Consider the following 17621-nt stretch of genomic DNA (forward strand, 5'->3'; position numbering starts at 1 on the left):
TTGCTTTCTTTCTTCAAAAGTTTGCTTGTTTCTCAGCTTCCAGAGTGACCATACCACCACCTAGAATGTATGTTTCCAACTGCATGTAGACGGTTTGTTGTCAAGCTTAATCGAGGGCCAAGACTTCAAGTCCTGCACCTGTCGACCTCCAACCGTGGCCCAACAGTGGGGTTACTGTACACCATAACGCCTTAGCCATAGGGCATAACAGAAACAGATGGCCCACATCCTCGTATGCCTTCTCGCATAGTGCACAACGACTCACAATTTATTGTCCCCTTCACCGCAGTTGGTCATGGGTTACTGCCCATCGCGTTGTAATCACTGCCCGCAGAAAGATATGCTTCCACCATATTAGCTTTAAGACCTGGCTTCTCTGTTGCTTCTTCCGGGTGGCCTCCTAAACTGTTGCCACTAAAAATACTTCATTCTGATGCCATGTTAATTTATCTGCATTGCTTGGGTTCCAGTTTTGATTGCTGACTCCGGTCACTACTTCCATTGGGACTCGCATTACAGATTCCTTATATTGATACTATGGGAGATTATTAAGCTCAATCGGTTCACATACCTTGATATTTTGCAGATTGTGAAACATCACTATTGAGTGCTCTGAGGTAAGATATTTATTAGGCGGGCCAAGGATCGAACCAGAACTTGATTCAGTCTCCCCTCCCCACCTCCCATATGACATGGTCGATCATAGCAGGATCACTGTGTTTGATCCTTGTCCACCTATGAGATCCTCGATATTCATTCATCAGAACACAAATAAAATTCAACTTCAAATATTTCTGTTTTATCAGGTGAATCCATGGGGATTCCTGATTTTGGATGATCTTCCAAACCAGCTGCGAAAGACAAGTCACATTCATCTCCTTTATACTCCTGATTCCAAGGCCTCCCTTGTCACCCGACTTACAAATAGGGATGACAATGGACCGGGGCGGGGTGGGGGACAAGGTCTCCACCCCCGCCTCGTCTCTAAAATGTAACCTTCATCCCCGGTCCACCCCCGTGGCGGGGAGACTTTGGACCTCCACCCCGCCCCGTCTCAAAATACTAATCCCCGTCCCCACCCCCGCCTCATCCCCGTTCTGCCCCCGCCTCGTCCCCTATCCCCGCTCCATCCCTGCCCCGTCCAACAGGTTGGGTCTCCATCGACCTCTCCGTCGACACCGACGAGGAGTCACAACAGAAGCTCAAGGACGACTTTGACGCCTTCATGATGACAAAGGCGACCGACCTTGCACAGTCGCTCGTCGATGTGCATATCCCCTTCCGGATCCACATCGTGAAGGACCACGACATGAAAGAGCGGCTCTACCTCGAGGTCGAGCAGCTCGGCCTCTCCGCAATCATCATGGGCAGCCGTAGCTTCGGCGCCTCCAAGCGGACCAGCAAGAGCCATCTCGACAGCATCAGCGATTACTACATCCACCACTGCATCTGCCTGGTCGTCGTTCTGTGCTACCCGGAGCGTTAGGAATGAGGCGATGGCTCCGACTGATAAAATAGGGTTAGGGTTAGTAAGAGAAGATAAAATATGAAGGGGCGGGGCGGGGTGGGGATGGGGCGGGGGAAAGTGTCAATCCATCCCTGCCTCCATCCCTGCACGGGGATGAATTTTAACCTTCATCCCCGCCTCCATCCCCGTTTCATGCCCTCCATCCCCGGTCCAAACGGGGCAAGGCGGGGCCTGCTTTCCTCCGGTCCACTGCCATCCCTACTTCAAATCCTCTCCCAATCCATCAAGTGGGTGCCTTTGCACATTCATGCCCTGCCATAGGAAAGCACAGGTGATACTTTCCAAAGTATTTATAGTATGAGCCGGAAGCTGAAATGCCCCCGTCCAATAGATGGGAAAGGATTGTAAAAGGCCCGTATGAGGTCATACCGTGCCACCATTGATGATTTCCTTGAGCTCCAAACCTCTAGTCTAATTCTGATGAGAAGTTTGTAGTAGGCACGCCTTAGCCTTCCTTTGAATAGAGGGAGACCAAGGTAGGTAATGGGTAAACTCTTTTATTTCCATCCACTTCGGTTTTCAATAGCCAAAGATCTTCCTGCGAATATGTTAAATTTTACGAAGATTGATTTCTCCATGTTGATCTGTAGACCTGATGCTCGTTCAAACCCTTTCAAGCTTGCTATGAAGTTCCACACAGAGATTACGATCCTGAACGAAAAATAAATGAATGCAGAAACCAGAATTTTCCAAGTGATACTGGAGCAATGCTTTCATTCTCAACCTCCACGTTCAGTTGCCTTGATAGGCGCTTTATCACAAGAAGGAAGAGATATGCCCAAGATTGCGCAAAGTCATAATGGAGCAAGGAAGCTTCGTCAACTTTATCATAGGCCTTCGCTAGATCTATTTTGAATAGCATCCCTTTTTACTTGCTAACTACCATCGAGTCTACCATCTCGTGTGCTAGAAGCACACTTTCATGAATACTCATGCCTTTCAAGAAGGCCTGCTGGTATCAATAATTTTTAGGGATGGCAGTAGACTTGGGGAAAATGGGGCCTGCCCCGCCTTGCCTCGTTTTGACTAGGAATGGAGGCAAGGATGAAGGTTAAAATCAAAATCCGTGCGGGGATGGACTTACGCTTTCCCTCGCCCTGCCCCGTCCCCCATCCCTATTAGTAAAATAACTAAAATGCCTTTAGGAATGATAGTGAACCGAGGAGGAACAGGGCCCCGCCTTGCCCCGTTTGGATTGGGGATGGAGGACATGAAACAAGGATCGAGGCGGAAACGAAGGTTAAAATCAAAACCCGTGCAGGGATAGAGGGCAAAATTTTGAGATGGGGCTGGGTGAATACTGAATGAATAATGAACACGATGATAAACTCGATAATCGCTCTCTCATTCACCCAGAGGATCGGGTATTCTATTTATAAGCATAACATTGTTACAATGATTAAAATACACGGTTTTGGGATATCCACATACATTCTTAGATAAGACAACGATAACTAACAATTGATAGCAATTATCATTTTTTTATAACTTTATCAAAAATGATAATATTGAATACACGGTTAGCTCACGATACTCATGATCAGATTTGACCTCTTTGAACCTTCTGAACTTCATTTGAGTTATCCAAAACCCGGTTGGAGCATTTGGTTTATGAGAGATCCTTATCTCTATGAGGTTTAACCATATTATCAAATACCTTGTCCCTCACCCCGGTCCACTGCTATCCCTAATAATTTTCTTCGTTTTATTCACCATTAGCTTTGTTATAATCTTGTAAACAAAATTGCAAAGGCTTATTGGACGGAACAGGTGCAACTGGTTTGCCCCTTCTACCTTTGGTATTAGGGCTATACGTGTGCAGTTGATTCGTTTTAATTAAGATCTCCACGAGGCTATAGATGACTATATTTTATTTAGTTTTTTTATATATATTAGTCTTGCACATATGTGACTGTCCTATTGGTTTGTTTCGATCGAGTATTAGGTGGTATAGAACATATATATAATAAACCTTGATAAATGATCTTTTTTTAAAGGAAATAATAATTCATTGAAGTAGCCTTATAAACCTTGATAAATGATCAAATGGGTGTGCTTATAATCTAAAGGGTATAAAGTCTAAATATTGGACATAATGGTTTTTATTTAGAAATTAGTTTATATTTAGTTATTTGAGTTTGACTTTATAACTTAATGGGTTTTACTAAATTTTGTTTGGGATCCAAATAGATAGTCCTAGATCTTAATAGGGAATTAATCACGTTTTATTTTATTTATAACATCAAAGATATATAGCAAAAACTGATCAGGTTCTATTGTTCTTGTTTCAAACAAGTAAATATTTATTCATACTCTAAGTAAAAACTTTATATTTATTTTTAATAAATGTTAAATTACCAATAATTTGGCGTTATATAGCTGATATAAGAGATACCTGATATTAATAGCAAATTGTACATCCCGCTGACACACGTGTGTGTCCGTAGCTTTCAAAGGTGGGGGTGGTTATGTAGCCCACTGGGGTTTTTTTCTCATTTTGGCTAGGGTTACTGATTATAAAAAAAAAGCAAATTATAGATTGAGCATATATGGGTTGTGCAAATGTTAATACTCATCTGCCTTTAATTTGTGGTTGTGTCGTTATTTACATAAAGCTCCCTACGCATTCTCATATTTTATTTTATTTTTACAGTAAAAGCTAGGGTTAGGCAGACCCTTGTACTTATACAACCATACCATTTGGGGTTCGAACTCGCAACATCCCCACAAGGTGACATGCACTAACTGCTCCTGCCAGACAAGGAGACCCCTTTGGTAGCTTATTTTATTTTTTACTGTACTTGGGTTTCTCTATGGTATACTTCTTATAGTTAAAAACTCGTACACTTTTATTTATTTATTGATGACAAGAAACCATCATAGGACCACGGGTCTCTTATCGTTGGGCCACCAATACACGTGTTAAAACCATTAAAATAATTTTAAAAATATTATTTAGTATTTTTTATATTTATTAAAAAATAGCCGATTCAGGCCTGCAACGTACAAAAATTCTGACGATACGATGGATATCAGCCTATACGCACCGATACTGATAACATTGCTCCAGGTAGACAACAGACCCACATGCTTTACAGGGACTGACTAGAGAAACCGATGGGTTCATCTTGAAAGCAGAGGAGTTCGATCCGGCATCCTTTCACCTTGAGCATTTTTTCACACCCTTCCTAGCTAGGTGTTCTCAATCCACAGGGGCACTTTATTTATTTTTTAAAACCATTAATTTTCACCATAGCTTGTCACCTGTAGAGTAAGCTCCAGTGTTAGTGGGATTTCTCTTACAACCTTTTTCTGATATGATATGGTAAAAGCTTCATGGATGGTTTCCAATGCCAACCCTTCTCTTTTATCCAGGTTAGAAACTGGCTTTATTAGGGTAAAAAAAAACCTAAGCTACCAAAATCATAGTTTAAAAACTTGTCGGATTGACTCACTGACTCGACCTAAATCGCTCAGTCACTGGGTCAAAAAACTTGTGTAACTCGCATTTTACAAAACTCGGCCAAGTCATGCATATATGCATATATTATATGAAATATAATATAAATATTATGTATATTATATATATAAATATGATTATACATGTATTAATAAAACTATACATTAAATATATTATAAGAACATTATATAATGTAAATTATAGATAATATATTGATAAAATACTATAAAATTTAATAATATATACATATATTTATATATTTTATATAAAATATAAAGTTAACATGACCTGTCTGAGTCACCAAGTTGACCTGGCCGAGTCACGAGTCACTCAAGGACAAGTCACTGGGTTTTAAAACCATAACCAAAATACCAAGTTTACCGAATAAATGTAGCTCTCTTGAGTTACTCTAATTGAGACCTCTATCTCGCAGATTCAGCCAAAAGCTAGGTCTTGAAATGACTTTTTAGAGAACATGGCATTCTTTTATGAGTATTAGGTTAAAGAATTTAGACACTAAATGGAAATTCTTTAAACATTATATCCTTGTAATCGTCCAACGGTAGAAATGTGTAAACAAAGAACACCAAAGTCTTTGATATAATCCAAAAACTCTCATAATAGGAACTGATGTTATATCAAGAAAAACTGCACAAAGGCACAGGAATGAAGATCACTATATATATATATATATATATATATATATATGTGTGTGTGTGTGTGTGTTGTGTGTGTATATATATAGGGAAACTGAAATATGTTTACCAACCGCTGGTATGAATCAAGATTTTCATAGTTTTTTCTGCAAAATCTAACCCTATAGATGCATTCGCCATGGTCCATTTGATAGGAATCAACAGTTGAATCATCATAATCGGATCAAGAAATGCAAATTTTTTATGCTTGAATATTTATGAAAATTCTAAGCCATTGATTTCAACCCTTAAAATATCCCTTTGAAACTAAGAATCTAAATCACATCCCTACGGTAAATTTTTGAAAAAAAGTAAAAAAACCTATGAAAATCTTGGTTCTAAAAATATTTGATTGGTAAACATATTTCACTTAACCTATATATATATATGGAAGATACTGATTTTCAATGTTTGAAGCCTTGTTTTGCAATTCAGACCCCCACATATGTGTTCAGCATGATCTATTTGCTAGGAATCTTTTACATGTTTTTAGATTAAAATATATGACTTTATGAGCCTTAAATTTTATAAAAATTTTGAGCCATTGATTTTTGAAGCCTTATAAAAACATGTCCACATGTAAATTTTTTTTTTGAGAAGGCAAAATTTCATATGTCGTAAATGATCTAAAAGCCAATTTTTATTAAAAAAACTATATATGTAGATCACATTTATAAGGTTAGATTATAAAAATAAAAGAAAAAAAAATGGGAAACTAAAACTGCCCGGTAGAAGGAATCAATCACTCATGTATTTATTTGTTATTCTCAAGGAATGGAGAAACCAGATATACTGTTTCAATATCCTCACCAAACCAGACGTACAGGATTTCAATATCCTCACCAACGCAAAGAATCCGCCATAAAGTGACTGCCTTCAGTGAAATAAATAACTTGACATTAACAAAAATATGGAAAAGCAACAACCGGTAGATGAAAAGAGAAATAACTCCATGCATATCCAAGGTAGCCTGACTTATCTTTCTATTCCTCAAAAACAAAAACATTATATTATATCATTTTTTTTTGGAGCACTAGAGTGTGAACTGAGATTTTCATAGGTTTTTATAGTTTTTCTTAAATATGACCATATGAATGTAATCTACACGCTTGGTTTTAAAGGGACCAGTTTCTAATCATCTAGTTGTGATGGATAAGCAGGATCTTTTAATGCTTGAAAATGAGTCTCAAAATTTTTATAAATATTCGAGCATCCAAAATTCATATTTTTTTCTTTTTTAGTCTAAAAAGCATGTTTCAACAGTCGATTCTTATCAATGGGCTTGCTGTCTGGCAGGAGCATTTAGTGCACGTCACCTTGTGGTTCAAAACCCAAGGGTATATGGTTGTATAACTGTTAGGAGTCGAACTATCCCCAGCTGTCCAAAAAAAAAAGTTGATTCTTAGTAAATGGACCATTCTGAACACATCTGCATAAAAGGATTTACCAAAAAAAAAAACTAGTTTTTAATATTCTAGTTGCCCCATTATGATTATATCTAGGGGTGGCAATTTCTGACAAGACCCTCCAACCCACTTCTTAGGCGGGTGGTTGACCGGATTAACCCATTTATTAAACGGGTCGGGTTCATGTTAGGGGTATGCCAACCCGCCAACCCGTTTACCATATTTGCCATTAACCAAAAATGTAAGGAGAAAAAGGAAAACACACCAAAACAAGTGGTCTCCAAAAGAACATGTTTTTTTTCATGGCATTAATTTATTCTGCCTGCAGTAAATAAATGCTCATCCTTAGTTGTGTTTTGCTCCTTTTTTGTTTGCTTCCGTCAGAAGATACACGGTACCACCATGGTTGCTCTTGGGCTTGTTCTCGAGCTCATACTCGTCGAGGACCTCGTTGGGATCCCCCGCGTGCTCACCCTCCCGATGAGCGGCGTGACCATCCCCCACGGCCAGAACCACCTGGTCCATGACGCCTTTATTGGTGGCTCCCTTGAGACTGACTTCTACAAGGACTCGCCCGGGGACATCGCTTCCATCCACGCCCCCCCCCCCAGGCTCACCCTCGACCTGCTCCACAACTGCGCGGGGATCGCAGCCCTCCTAGCCCTCGATGTCTAGTCCGTCGGCATCTCAGTCTCGCTGGAGAAGGGGCTCCCTCTCGGCAGCGGCCTCGGCTCGAGCGCGGCCAGTGCCGTCGCCGCCGCCTTTGCCGTGAACGCCTTCTTCGGCGGCCAACTCTCCGACCTCGACCTCATCCTTGCCAACCCGTTTACCCGAACCCGACCCACCAACCCGCCCACCCGTTTACCCGACCTGACCCGTTTATTAAACGGGTTAACCGTGTTGGGTTACCCGTTTAATAAATGGGTCGAGTTCGTGTTTGCCACAGCCGACCCGTTTAATAAACGGATCGGGTTCGTGTTGAGGTTTGCTGACCCGCCAACCCGACCCGATTGCCACCCCTAATTATATCAATCAAAAAGCAAAAAAAAAAAGTAAAAGACAAATGGCGGACTAAGAGAAGAACAGAGATCATCTTGTGATACAAATAATAATTGAACTTGTGGTGAATAATTTTTCTTACGTAAAGACCATACGATATAAAAAAGTTGACGTTATATACATATCAACACCAGGTCTTGTACTAGAAAAGAGACACCATATATCACAAGTCACAACATCATGCCTGGTCTGTCCAGCAGTGCCGTGCATCTCAGAGATGAGCGGCACTCATGCAGCGGAAGTTGTGGGGGGTTGGTCGAAAGCTGCCTCCCCCTTCATATCTATCCATATGCCCCTCACCTTTAATCGGAGAGGGGTAGGGTAAGGTGGGGGACCATGCATACATAGAATTTTGCCTGCTCATGTGTCCCATATAATCTTATTTGTCATGTCATACTGCACTAAAGTAGAAATTTCGGTGCATGGACCTTATAGGCTTATAATACAAAAGTTTCCCTGCATTTGGATGGGTAGTGTCCCTTTCTTAATAAGCTTTCTTTAAATATGTTGCTATGATCAGATTATATACTGCACATATATAAGAAAGGTCATTTTGCAGAACTGATCTGATCTGCCAAATCACCGATCATGGGGTTGATATGGCATCATCACCGTCGGTCATGCTGATCAAGGACAATCCTCTTTTTTTTTTTGCTTTTTGAAAGAAAAATAAGGTATTCATAATGATTGGAAGAAATAGTACATACAAAGAATGTGTAGCGAGATATCACTCCTCAGATATACAATTAGGAGATAAAAAAACATCAGCTGATTCGTACTGTCACCCAATCAAAGTAAGTCCTGCCTTTCTTTTAACTCTTCAATACTTCTAGATTATCCGTTTCATTCATTAGAATTCGGTCTGTTTTCGGTTCAGCCTCCCAGTTATTGAACTGATCGAATTTTGTCTTGCCATTGTCCTTGCACCATTCAATGAGCATTTCCTCACAGAATGGAGTTTTCGAACAACTCTTCGTGCAGCCCAGTGACTCCATATCAAGGTAAATCAATGCACGCCTTTGTGGTAGGTGCTACAGATTGCAATGGGCGTAGGCAATGGAAACTTGGGTGATAATGATACCAGGGATATCAGGATATGGTATGTCACCTTATCAGTTGTGGTAAGTTTGGAGCAAGGAAGACCCAAGGGGTTTGGCATAGTGGGATGGGGCTTAGACGGTTTGACGGTAGTCTAAGTTCAAATCCCATGGGCGTCATCTCCCTGTGTAAGCCCAAGTTTGGTGATACCCTGAGGTCAACGGGTAAGCCCTCAGAGTTTTACGCCGACATGGACAGAGACTGTAAGTATGACAAGTTGAGCCAACATAGCTAGGGCTATGTGCCTAGGCCGGTTTCTCACTATAAGGATGCAGGTCAATAGAGGCAATATATATCACTGCTATTGCCCTATTTTTCACAGCTATAAGCCTATAACGGCAAAAATTCTCATTGAAAAGTCACAAAAAAAATGACCTTTGTTGAGCAATAACAACCATATTTATAGCTCGCGATTAAAGAGTAAACTAACACCAGCAAATAATCTCACTGAAACTAATAACACCAATAGCGGTGTGACAATCTTAAAAAAAAAATTGAGGCAAAGAACTAACCTTTGTTATTTATTTATTTATTTTGGCTACCCCAAGGGAACTCATTCTCCCCTTCACCAACCACACCTTGGTGGTTGGTGAAACCCTTGAGGCCTCCCATGACCCAACTTCGGCCTTGAAACAAAAGACATTCCTTCAACTTGGTGACATTTACAAGTCGATTTTGCCACATGAGCGGAACACTTGTGGGCTAAACTAACCTTTATAATTATGCATCACCCAATCTTTGACAACCAAAAGTAGGGGTACAAAATTTGTAAACTAATCTAAGCCTAAACTTAAATCAGAACTGGATCTGATATATAGAGTTGAATTGGGATCTAAAATTTATGTGGTCTCATGAATCTGATAGAAAAGGTTTTAAAAAATCAGGGTTTAATTTACAGGTAAAAATTACAAACAGATTGGATGCCTGTGCAGATCCAGCAGTGGACCCAACAAAAAAGGCTGATCCTAATCTGAGTCCAATCGTGAAAACCAAATCCAATATCTTTGCATTTGGATCTTATTTTAAGATTCAAAACGGATTCAAATAAGAAATCTGACCAAACAAAAGCAGTGAACCCAACAGAAAAGTTTGATCCTAATTAGAGTCCAATCATAAAAAAACAAATCCAATACGAATTTTCATTTGGATCTTATTTTAAGATTCAAAACAAATTTAATTAAGTGATCTGACCAACACAATCCCTTTCATCACTATCATCATCGTCACACCTTATCTCAACTACTTGGGGTTAAAGCCCTTCACATCACTTCTAATTACTTTCTTTAAAGCCCCCAAAATGCCTAAATCATCTTAAATGACATTTTCTCATTTTTTTTCTTTTATTAGTAAGACTTCTAAAAGCACATTTCTTCTAATAATTTTTTTTTCCATAACTCCAAACATCCATCTTAACTTTCACGTCTCGGAGTCATGCACCTCTAATTTATTCAAAACGGAGGGTGGTCCAACTCGAAGTTGTGGGTGGGGGGCGAGCGAATCTATCTGGTGTTAGGTACCCTCTCTCCATAGAGCTCTGCTTCACAGTATGCATATACGACGAGGGAAATTATGGCCAACTGGGGCAATGTGTGTTGTCAACAAAGGACAAACACCATTATCAAACCACTGTTGAAGGGGCAAGATGGTTAATTAGGAGAGGGCTGAAAGTGTCATCTCTTACCTATTGGGAGTACGGAGGGTGCAGAGAGACTGTGGATCGAAGTGACCACATGACCAATTTAATGGCATTAGGATATTTAGCCCTCCATATAAATCTCATCAAGGGATCAATAACCGACAACTGAAAGGTGTCCTAACAGTGTGTTATATGCCTGACTGTTGTCTAAACCCGTGCTTTTGGTTTCATTTATGAAGGGTCAGGACTTTGGTAATCCAGGATACATCTGAGAACAGGAAAACTCTAGGACAGGACAGGAGGAGAGAGAGAGAGAATTGGATTTTGTTGTCGGCTTTTTTTTCTTTTTTTTTTTTAACTCCCCCGCCTATCATGCTCCCCCCTCGTCCGCTGCACATATCCACACATACTCTCTCTGTCAATGGCCATATTATCTAACTAGCATTTATGCCATAACATTACAAGAGCTCTCCTCATAACACAACAAAACCATCTCTGTACGAACCTCCGGTTTTTACTCGTCCCAAAGTCACATCTATCCCACCTTCTCTCTCATCATATGATCCCCCTCTAGTGATCTCTCTCTCTCTCTCTCTCTCTCTCTCTCTCTCTCTCTCTCTCTCTCTCTCTCCAAGAAATTGTTTCTGAGGCTCACAGAAGATCAGGAGATGTCGATGGAAATGGGAAATGAACATGTCTACTACCTTCCTTGCAACTTCTGCAACACCATCCTAGCGGTACAGAGACTGCTCCTTTGTTTTGTTTTTTGCACTAACCACTAGAATTTGTGTTATTTGGTTTTCTGAGGGTGTAATCATGATGCCCAAGAGGAGAATGATGATCCATGGAAAATTGAAGAAAAGAAGAAGACGCTCGACTTTATCTTTTATGCAGGGATTTACTTTGATTGCACCCACCAGAACATGGTTCTACACCTTTTTTCTTCTTGGTTTTTCTTTTTTTTTTTTCTGAAAATAAAACTTTGAGGCCATCTTTTCTCTTCTCGCCTTTCTGTATTTTGTAAATTTCATTCGGTTTTTAAGAACTCAGATGGCATTTAGCAAGAATTGCTTCATGGGATGCCTTGATAAGCCGTATTATGCTTGGTTTAACATTCAACCGAATCATGACCTTATGCATAAGAATTCCTAACAAAAACATGGTTTGTGTTGCTCATGGTCAATGGATTTAGAGTCTTGTGGTGCATAAAATTTTACTTGGCAAACAGGTTTCACCAATAACCTTGATGGATCATGGCAAGAAAATCATGGAAGTGGATGTTTGTGGCTTCTGCTGATATCTAGCAGATGATGGTGCATTCAATCATAATCTACTTCAAATTTTAGTGGTTATCCATGTGTGTATAAGCTCTTTAGCAATAGGATCCACTTGCCTTTCTCTGTGCTTAATTTGTGCATCTAAACCTACCGTTACTAACGCCAGTCCACCCTTCCATCCTTGGAGAAATCAGGCATGGTCTATTGAACGATTAATTTGGACTACGGCTTTCGTTGCATTGTCAAGTCCTTGTCCATGTTTCAGGGTTCCGTTCTTTCCCTTTTTTCTGTTGGAATTTCTTATTTTATTTCAAAAGAAAGGATACCCATAATGGACAAACCAAGCAAAATAAAACAATAAAATAGAAGAGAACCATAACGGGACTGATTACTCTCTCTCTCTCTCTCTCTCTCTCTCTCTCTCTCTCTCTGAAGAGAGAGAGAGATGCCTAACAAAGTTTTGGTCTTGTGGACCTTGACAGGTAAGCGTACCATGCACCAACTTGTTCAACATAGTGACCATAAGATGCGGCCATTGCTCAAATCTTCTGTCTGTGAACATGGGAGCGTTGCTACCAGCAGCCATACCCATTCAGGGTGTCCAGGTAACCACAGTGAACTTTTCCGCAGATAAATTCAATGTTTTATTCATGATGTAACGATAATAAATAAAATGACAATAATAATGGCGATGGAAATGATCTACTTGCTGAAGAAAGGAAAAAGAATCGCGGTCTTTTTCGTGCTTTAGTTTTTAGTTTATCTTCTTTTTGTAGATGTGTTATAATCATTTCGTTTTGCAATAGAAGAATTGGAAGATCGTTTTGGTTGACTTATATAGTTGCATCGAAAATTTTATAAAGAATAAAAAAAGAACAAAAAGAAAAATAGGGATACCTCCGTATAAGGAAAAAATAAACATATCAAACCTTTAGTTCTTTTGATTTGATGGGTGTTACCTGAGTGATTTCTGTTATTTAATAGATTGCGTGACAGATTGACAAGGGTATCCGATATCTTTTAGTTGCAGAATCATGCTTACAACTCTCAACAACATGGCATGGAATGTGGGTCTTCTTCTAGATTCAGCAAAATTTCCATGGGTCCTGAGAAGAATGAACAAAGGATGCCACCTAACAGACGTACGTCTCTTCTTTCACTTCTTCCTTTCCCCTTCCTTCTAACTATTAATGCATATGATTTACAAGGACAAGGTAATTTAATGGTTTGAGTGGTTGGTATAGGTTGATTGATTCATTGCATGTCTTGTAAGCATGATTAAAACATCAAAAGCCATAATCAGTTTTTGGTTATGACATTGAAGATGACATATTTTGCTCTTATTTCGATCAATTGTGTTTACCTGTGTATGTTTATGGTTCATATATTCCTTAGTCAACCATGTCAAACTTGACTACAAAATGTTAAAACTTTTGGTGTTCTCCTTGGAGATTGGGAAAGGCTTTGAAAATGTATACCTTTGAATGTTACCAACAATGTGAGGCTTTTTTATTTCTTCGCAGCACCTGAAAAAAGGCAACGAGTCCCTTCTGCATATAACAGATTCATCAAGTGAGTATGAAATCGATTTATCTGTAGACTATGAAGAATGAAAGTTTTGTGCAGTTCTTACATATGGTCAATGTAGGGGATGTTCCACTTTGTCCTCGACCAAGAATGTGTAATTTGGTCATCTAGCATCATTAAGGCATTGTGAATTTCTGATACCTGCTTAACAGGGAGGAGATCCAAAGGATAAAAGCCTGTAATCCAGATATCAGTCACAAGGAAGCATTCAGCACAGCTGCGAAAAATGTAAGACCCCTCAAGTGTTTCTTGTTACAAGTAATAGAGAAAGCTTGCCAAAAGAAAAAAAAAGTTTCATTATGGTTTTAAATCATCATCAAGACAAATAGAAGATACGTACGAGTCATTCAATGGCAACATAGCCTTGGCTTGGCTGAGATGGGGAAGGGGAACGTGCCGAACCGCCTTTCTCATCAGGCCAAATGTACAATTTGATCTCAATCCGGTTAATTAACTCAATTTAGTATTCCTATACATGGGCAGAAGTTCCACAATGTTTTGCTAATATCGGCATTACAACTCAAAAAAAAAACACATTATAACTATTATTGCTATTTATGAATAGCAAACTGGATTTCGTTATTTTTCCCAGAAAACATTACAATAATCATAAATATTGATGAGCTTTATTTTTTTTCAATTTTTAATTTTTTTTAAAATTTTTTGAACATTAATTTTTCAACTTCCATTGTCTAAATTGACATATTCCGGTATTCAGTAGTAACTGCAGTAGCAGCCTTCTTTCTTATGGAATTACAATGCCTTAAATGGGGGGCAAATACCTGTTGACAAAGGAGAATGAAAATTCAAGAAAAGCCACCTCCCCACCCATATTTGATAAAAGCATCTGCCAGCGGCCATCACGTTATGAGGAGGAACTAAAAAAAAGTAAAACAAAGAGAAAGCTGCTAACAGTCATCGTTGAGGAAAAATCCTCGCCTCCTATTGCCACAGATTGATCAGCTAAACATGAGAAATTTGATAACTGCCTAAAAATTGTTATCAGATCATTATCATGATCATAATTCTTTCAAAAATTTTGTTAATGTTATTATTAATATTAATGTTGTTGTTGTTGTTTGCTTCTAATTGTTGCTGTTATAAAAAAAGTAGCAGTAACAATGGCATTGTGGTGATACCACTTTTAGAGGTGTGTGTTTGGGAATTAGTGAAAAAATGTGGCTTATTGTTGGAGGAGAGACTGACATAAATCCTTAATTTTTGCTGATCCAACTAGTAGACTCCCTATAATTTTGGTGAAAAAATGTGGCTTTTAGAGGGTAGTTTTTTACCTTAGACTCCTTGTAATATTCAACAGTAGTAGATTCTTTGTAAAACTTGTAGCCTATTTTTATTTAAAAGAGGCAATCTCGCTCTTGTATAGTATCTCAATCAATAAAGAAGGCTCAATGCGATCGTGGGGCGTAGGCAATTCGTGTTGAACCACGTAGAATCTTTGTTATTAGTGTGTGGCTGTTTTCTCCTTTTGCTTTTTCCCATGTTTGTTTCTTCAATCCATCGGTAGTTTGAAGGGTTTTTCCCTAACACTTGTGGTAAAATACAACATTTTTGCTACTTCTCACATGGCATCAGATGACTGAGAAGCTACTAAAATTTCACTTTATTCATATATCAGGATGAAGAACGATATATACCAATCAAAGAATACAAGGAAAATAATCCATGACTCCATACTTTTCAAATATTACTTCATGTCCTATAATACTTGCTTTTTTCAGGATTGTTGTCATAGTTATTCTCATAAACACTACTGCAAGTGATTTTTGGTGCATTTGATGCAAATTAACCAAATGTTCAATTTCAATTGTTTTTCTCAAGCTATATTCAAGTTTTTTGTTGGTTATTTCAAACACCAATACATGATTTCTATCTGTTGATGTTAAACATGCAACTTTGGTGCCCACCAGGGGCCTCCTATGTGGTTAGGTCAAACTACAATCCTCTGTTTGCACCTGGACATCCCGTGTTAATGAGAACCAAAAGTTAATTGACTAGGTAAAATTGGGATGGTAGAAAAAAAAACTTTCATTAACCTGTCGTATATGTCTAAAAAATATCATATTGAAATCTAGTGTGTTGTCTCTCTACAGCTAGAATATGCATTACCCTGGTAGTGAATGACAACCCTTATGTCTAAATTTTCCTTTACTTGCTCCCTTTCCATAATTTCATGATATTCATCATTTAAAGATGCTTTGGAAGGAGCATGTAAAAAATGAACCTGAATGAAAGAACAGCACATTGTTTTCTTCAAAAAAAAAAAACAGAACACATTGTGCAATTAAGTAAACAATATAAGACAACCAAACAACCACTGAAAATAAAGCTATATAACTCAAAGTAGCTGGAGTACACACGTGTGTGCACAAAAACGCAATTATTGATGCTCCATGTTTATATTTTTGTAACAATAAGATTTATGTCAATGATAGATGATCTAAAGTACATGTGGAATTCAAATTTTATTTAAAATTGAAGCTAAATTTAGTGGACAATGTGGAGGCCATCTCCATTGCATCTCATATACTAAAGTCAAACAATAACATATGAATTAAGAACTTTCAAAAGTACTTCCATAGAGTTTTTTATGTAGTTGTAGATGCAAAAACCTTTTAGTTTACCAAACAGTGAAAAAATCATGGTAATTATATCTACTCAACAGGAATATAACTCATAGTTTTTGTTGTCAATCCAATCTTTTGAGATATTTTTGTGCAATAAATAAATGGCTGCTCATTTGTACACAATTGGATTTATGAGATTTTCTTCAAGAACTAAAATGATCTATTCTTTTTATACTAATTTAGTAGCCTGAAATAGCTTAAATTTCAGGATTTTGTTAAGTAATAAGTATCGAATACAAGTGTGAACTCTTATCATACAAATGCCAGAACCGCTATAGCATCATGACAATAAGAATCCTTTTTGGTTTTTGAGTAAGTCAATTTTATAATTGTTTGCTGTAAATCTAGATTTTTTTTTTCATTATCCTCGTTGATGATTATGGTGATGAATATTATAAGCATGAGAATGATAATAGTAGTAATAATAGAAGCAGCAGCAACAACAAACTGAACTATATGGCCTACTAGCATTTACTCTTAAAATACAATAAAATAAATACACTTTTTACATGGTTTTTTGTTTTGTAGTGGGCTCACTTTCCTCACATTCAATTCGAATTAGCTCTGGAAGGCAACAAGCAAGCAAAACATGATGAATCTTTTCTAGGGGGAGCAGCAGCCATGAGTCAAACATTTCAATAAGAATTGACAGCTATAGGTACAAGTTAATATTTCATTTTGGATGTTTGAATTAATTAAGTTACTGAGGACGTTTATTGAGATCCCTAAGACAATACTACTTGTAATATTCCTGTTCTTGTTTCCCTCTGAATTCATCCCATTGTAATCATGGATTCCTAAATGTGATGAATGTGGCTGTTTTACTTTCATTGTACCAAGTTGTAGTTTTTTCCTTATGTATTTATATAATAGTGGCCATGGATGTATGGCAAGCCAAATAAAATGTTCATCCCGTTGTTTGAAGCATAAAATTGAATTGGATGGAACTTAAACATTGCCTCTATTTATTCTAGACTGATAAATTTAGAATGACTGGCTCGAAGTAGATATACTGCTATAAACTTTAATCTTTTCTAATGAACATGTTGTTTCTGGATTGATATATTTCTGCAAGTATTATTTCGTCATTATCATCTATATCAATAGAGCAGCTTGCTAAAAAAAAGGGTAATGCCCACTTTTTCATTGTTAGTGAGTCCATGAATTATCAATAAATTGTGCGTCAGTATGTAGCATGTTCTCAATATAGAACATAATAATGCATGCAAA

At 38.2% G+C, this 17621-nt stretch overlaps 1 protein-coding gene across 2 annotated transcripts; it reads left to right on the forward strand.

Annotated features, from left to right (window-relative positions):
- Positions 1 to 11429: 11429 nt before the first annotated feature.
- On the forward strand, positions 11430 to 17355 carry LOC149827570 (axial regulator YABBY 5-like). Of its 2 annotated transcripts, none has more exons than XM_090019499.1 (6): positions 11430 to 11619; positions 12642 to 12764; positions 13184 to 13301; positions 13683 to 13731; positions 13899 to 13974; positions 16920 to 17355. In XM_090019499.1, the coding sequence occupies exons 1-6, from the start codon at positions 11551 to 11553 to the stop codon at positions 17031 to 17033; spliced, it is 549 nt and encodes a 182-aa protein (XP_089875625.1). In that variant the 5' UTR covers positions 11430 to 11550; the 3' UTR covers positions 17034 to 17355. The 2 variants fall into 2 exon arrangements, with proteins under 2 accessions (XP_089875625.1, XP_089875626.1); XM_090019500.1 differs by having other exon boundaries at positions 11448 to 11619; positions 13190 to 13301.
- The last annotated feature ends 266 nt before the right edge of the window (positions 17356 to 17621 follow it).

Source organism: Nuphar pumila, chromosome 10 (assembly GCF_984573655.1).
Source record: "Nuphar pumila chromosome 10, dmNupPumi1.hap1.1, whole genome shotgun sequence".
NCBI classification, from domain to species: Eukaryota; Viridiplantae; Streptophyta; class Magnoliopsida; order Nymphaeales; family Nymphaeaceae; genus Nuphar; species Nuphar pumila.

Coding starts and splice junctions, on each gene's coding strand:
- LOC149827570 (XM_090019499.1), top strand. CDS start 11,551: ATGTCGATGGAAATGGGAAATGAACATGTCTACTACCTTCCTTGCAAC. Junction 11,620..12,641: donor TCTGCAACACCATCCTAGCG/GTACAGAGACTG, acceptor GGACCTTGACAG/GTAAGCGTACCATGCACCAA. Junction 12,765..13,183: donor TACCCATTCAGGGTGTCCAG/GTAACCACAGTG, acceptor GATATCTTTTAG/TTGCAGAATCATGCTTACAA.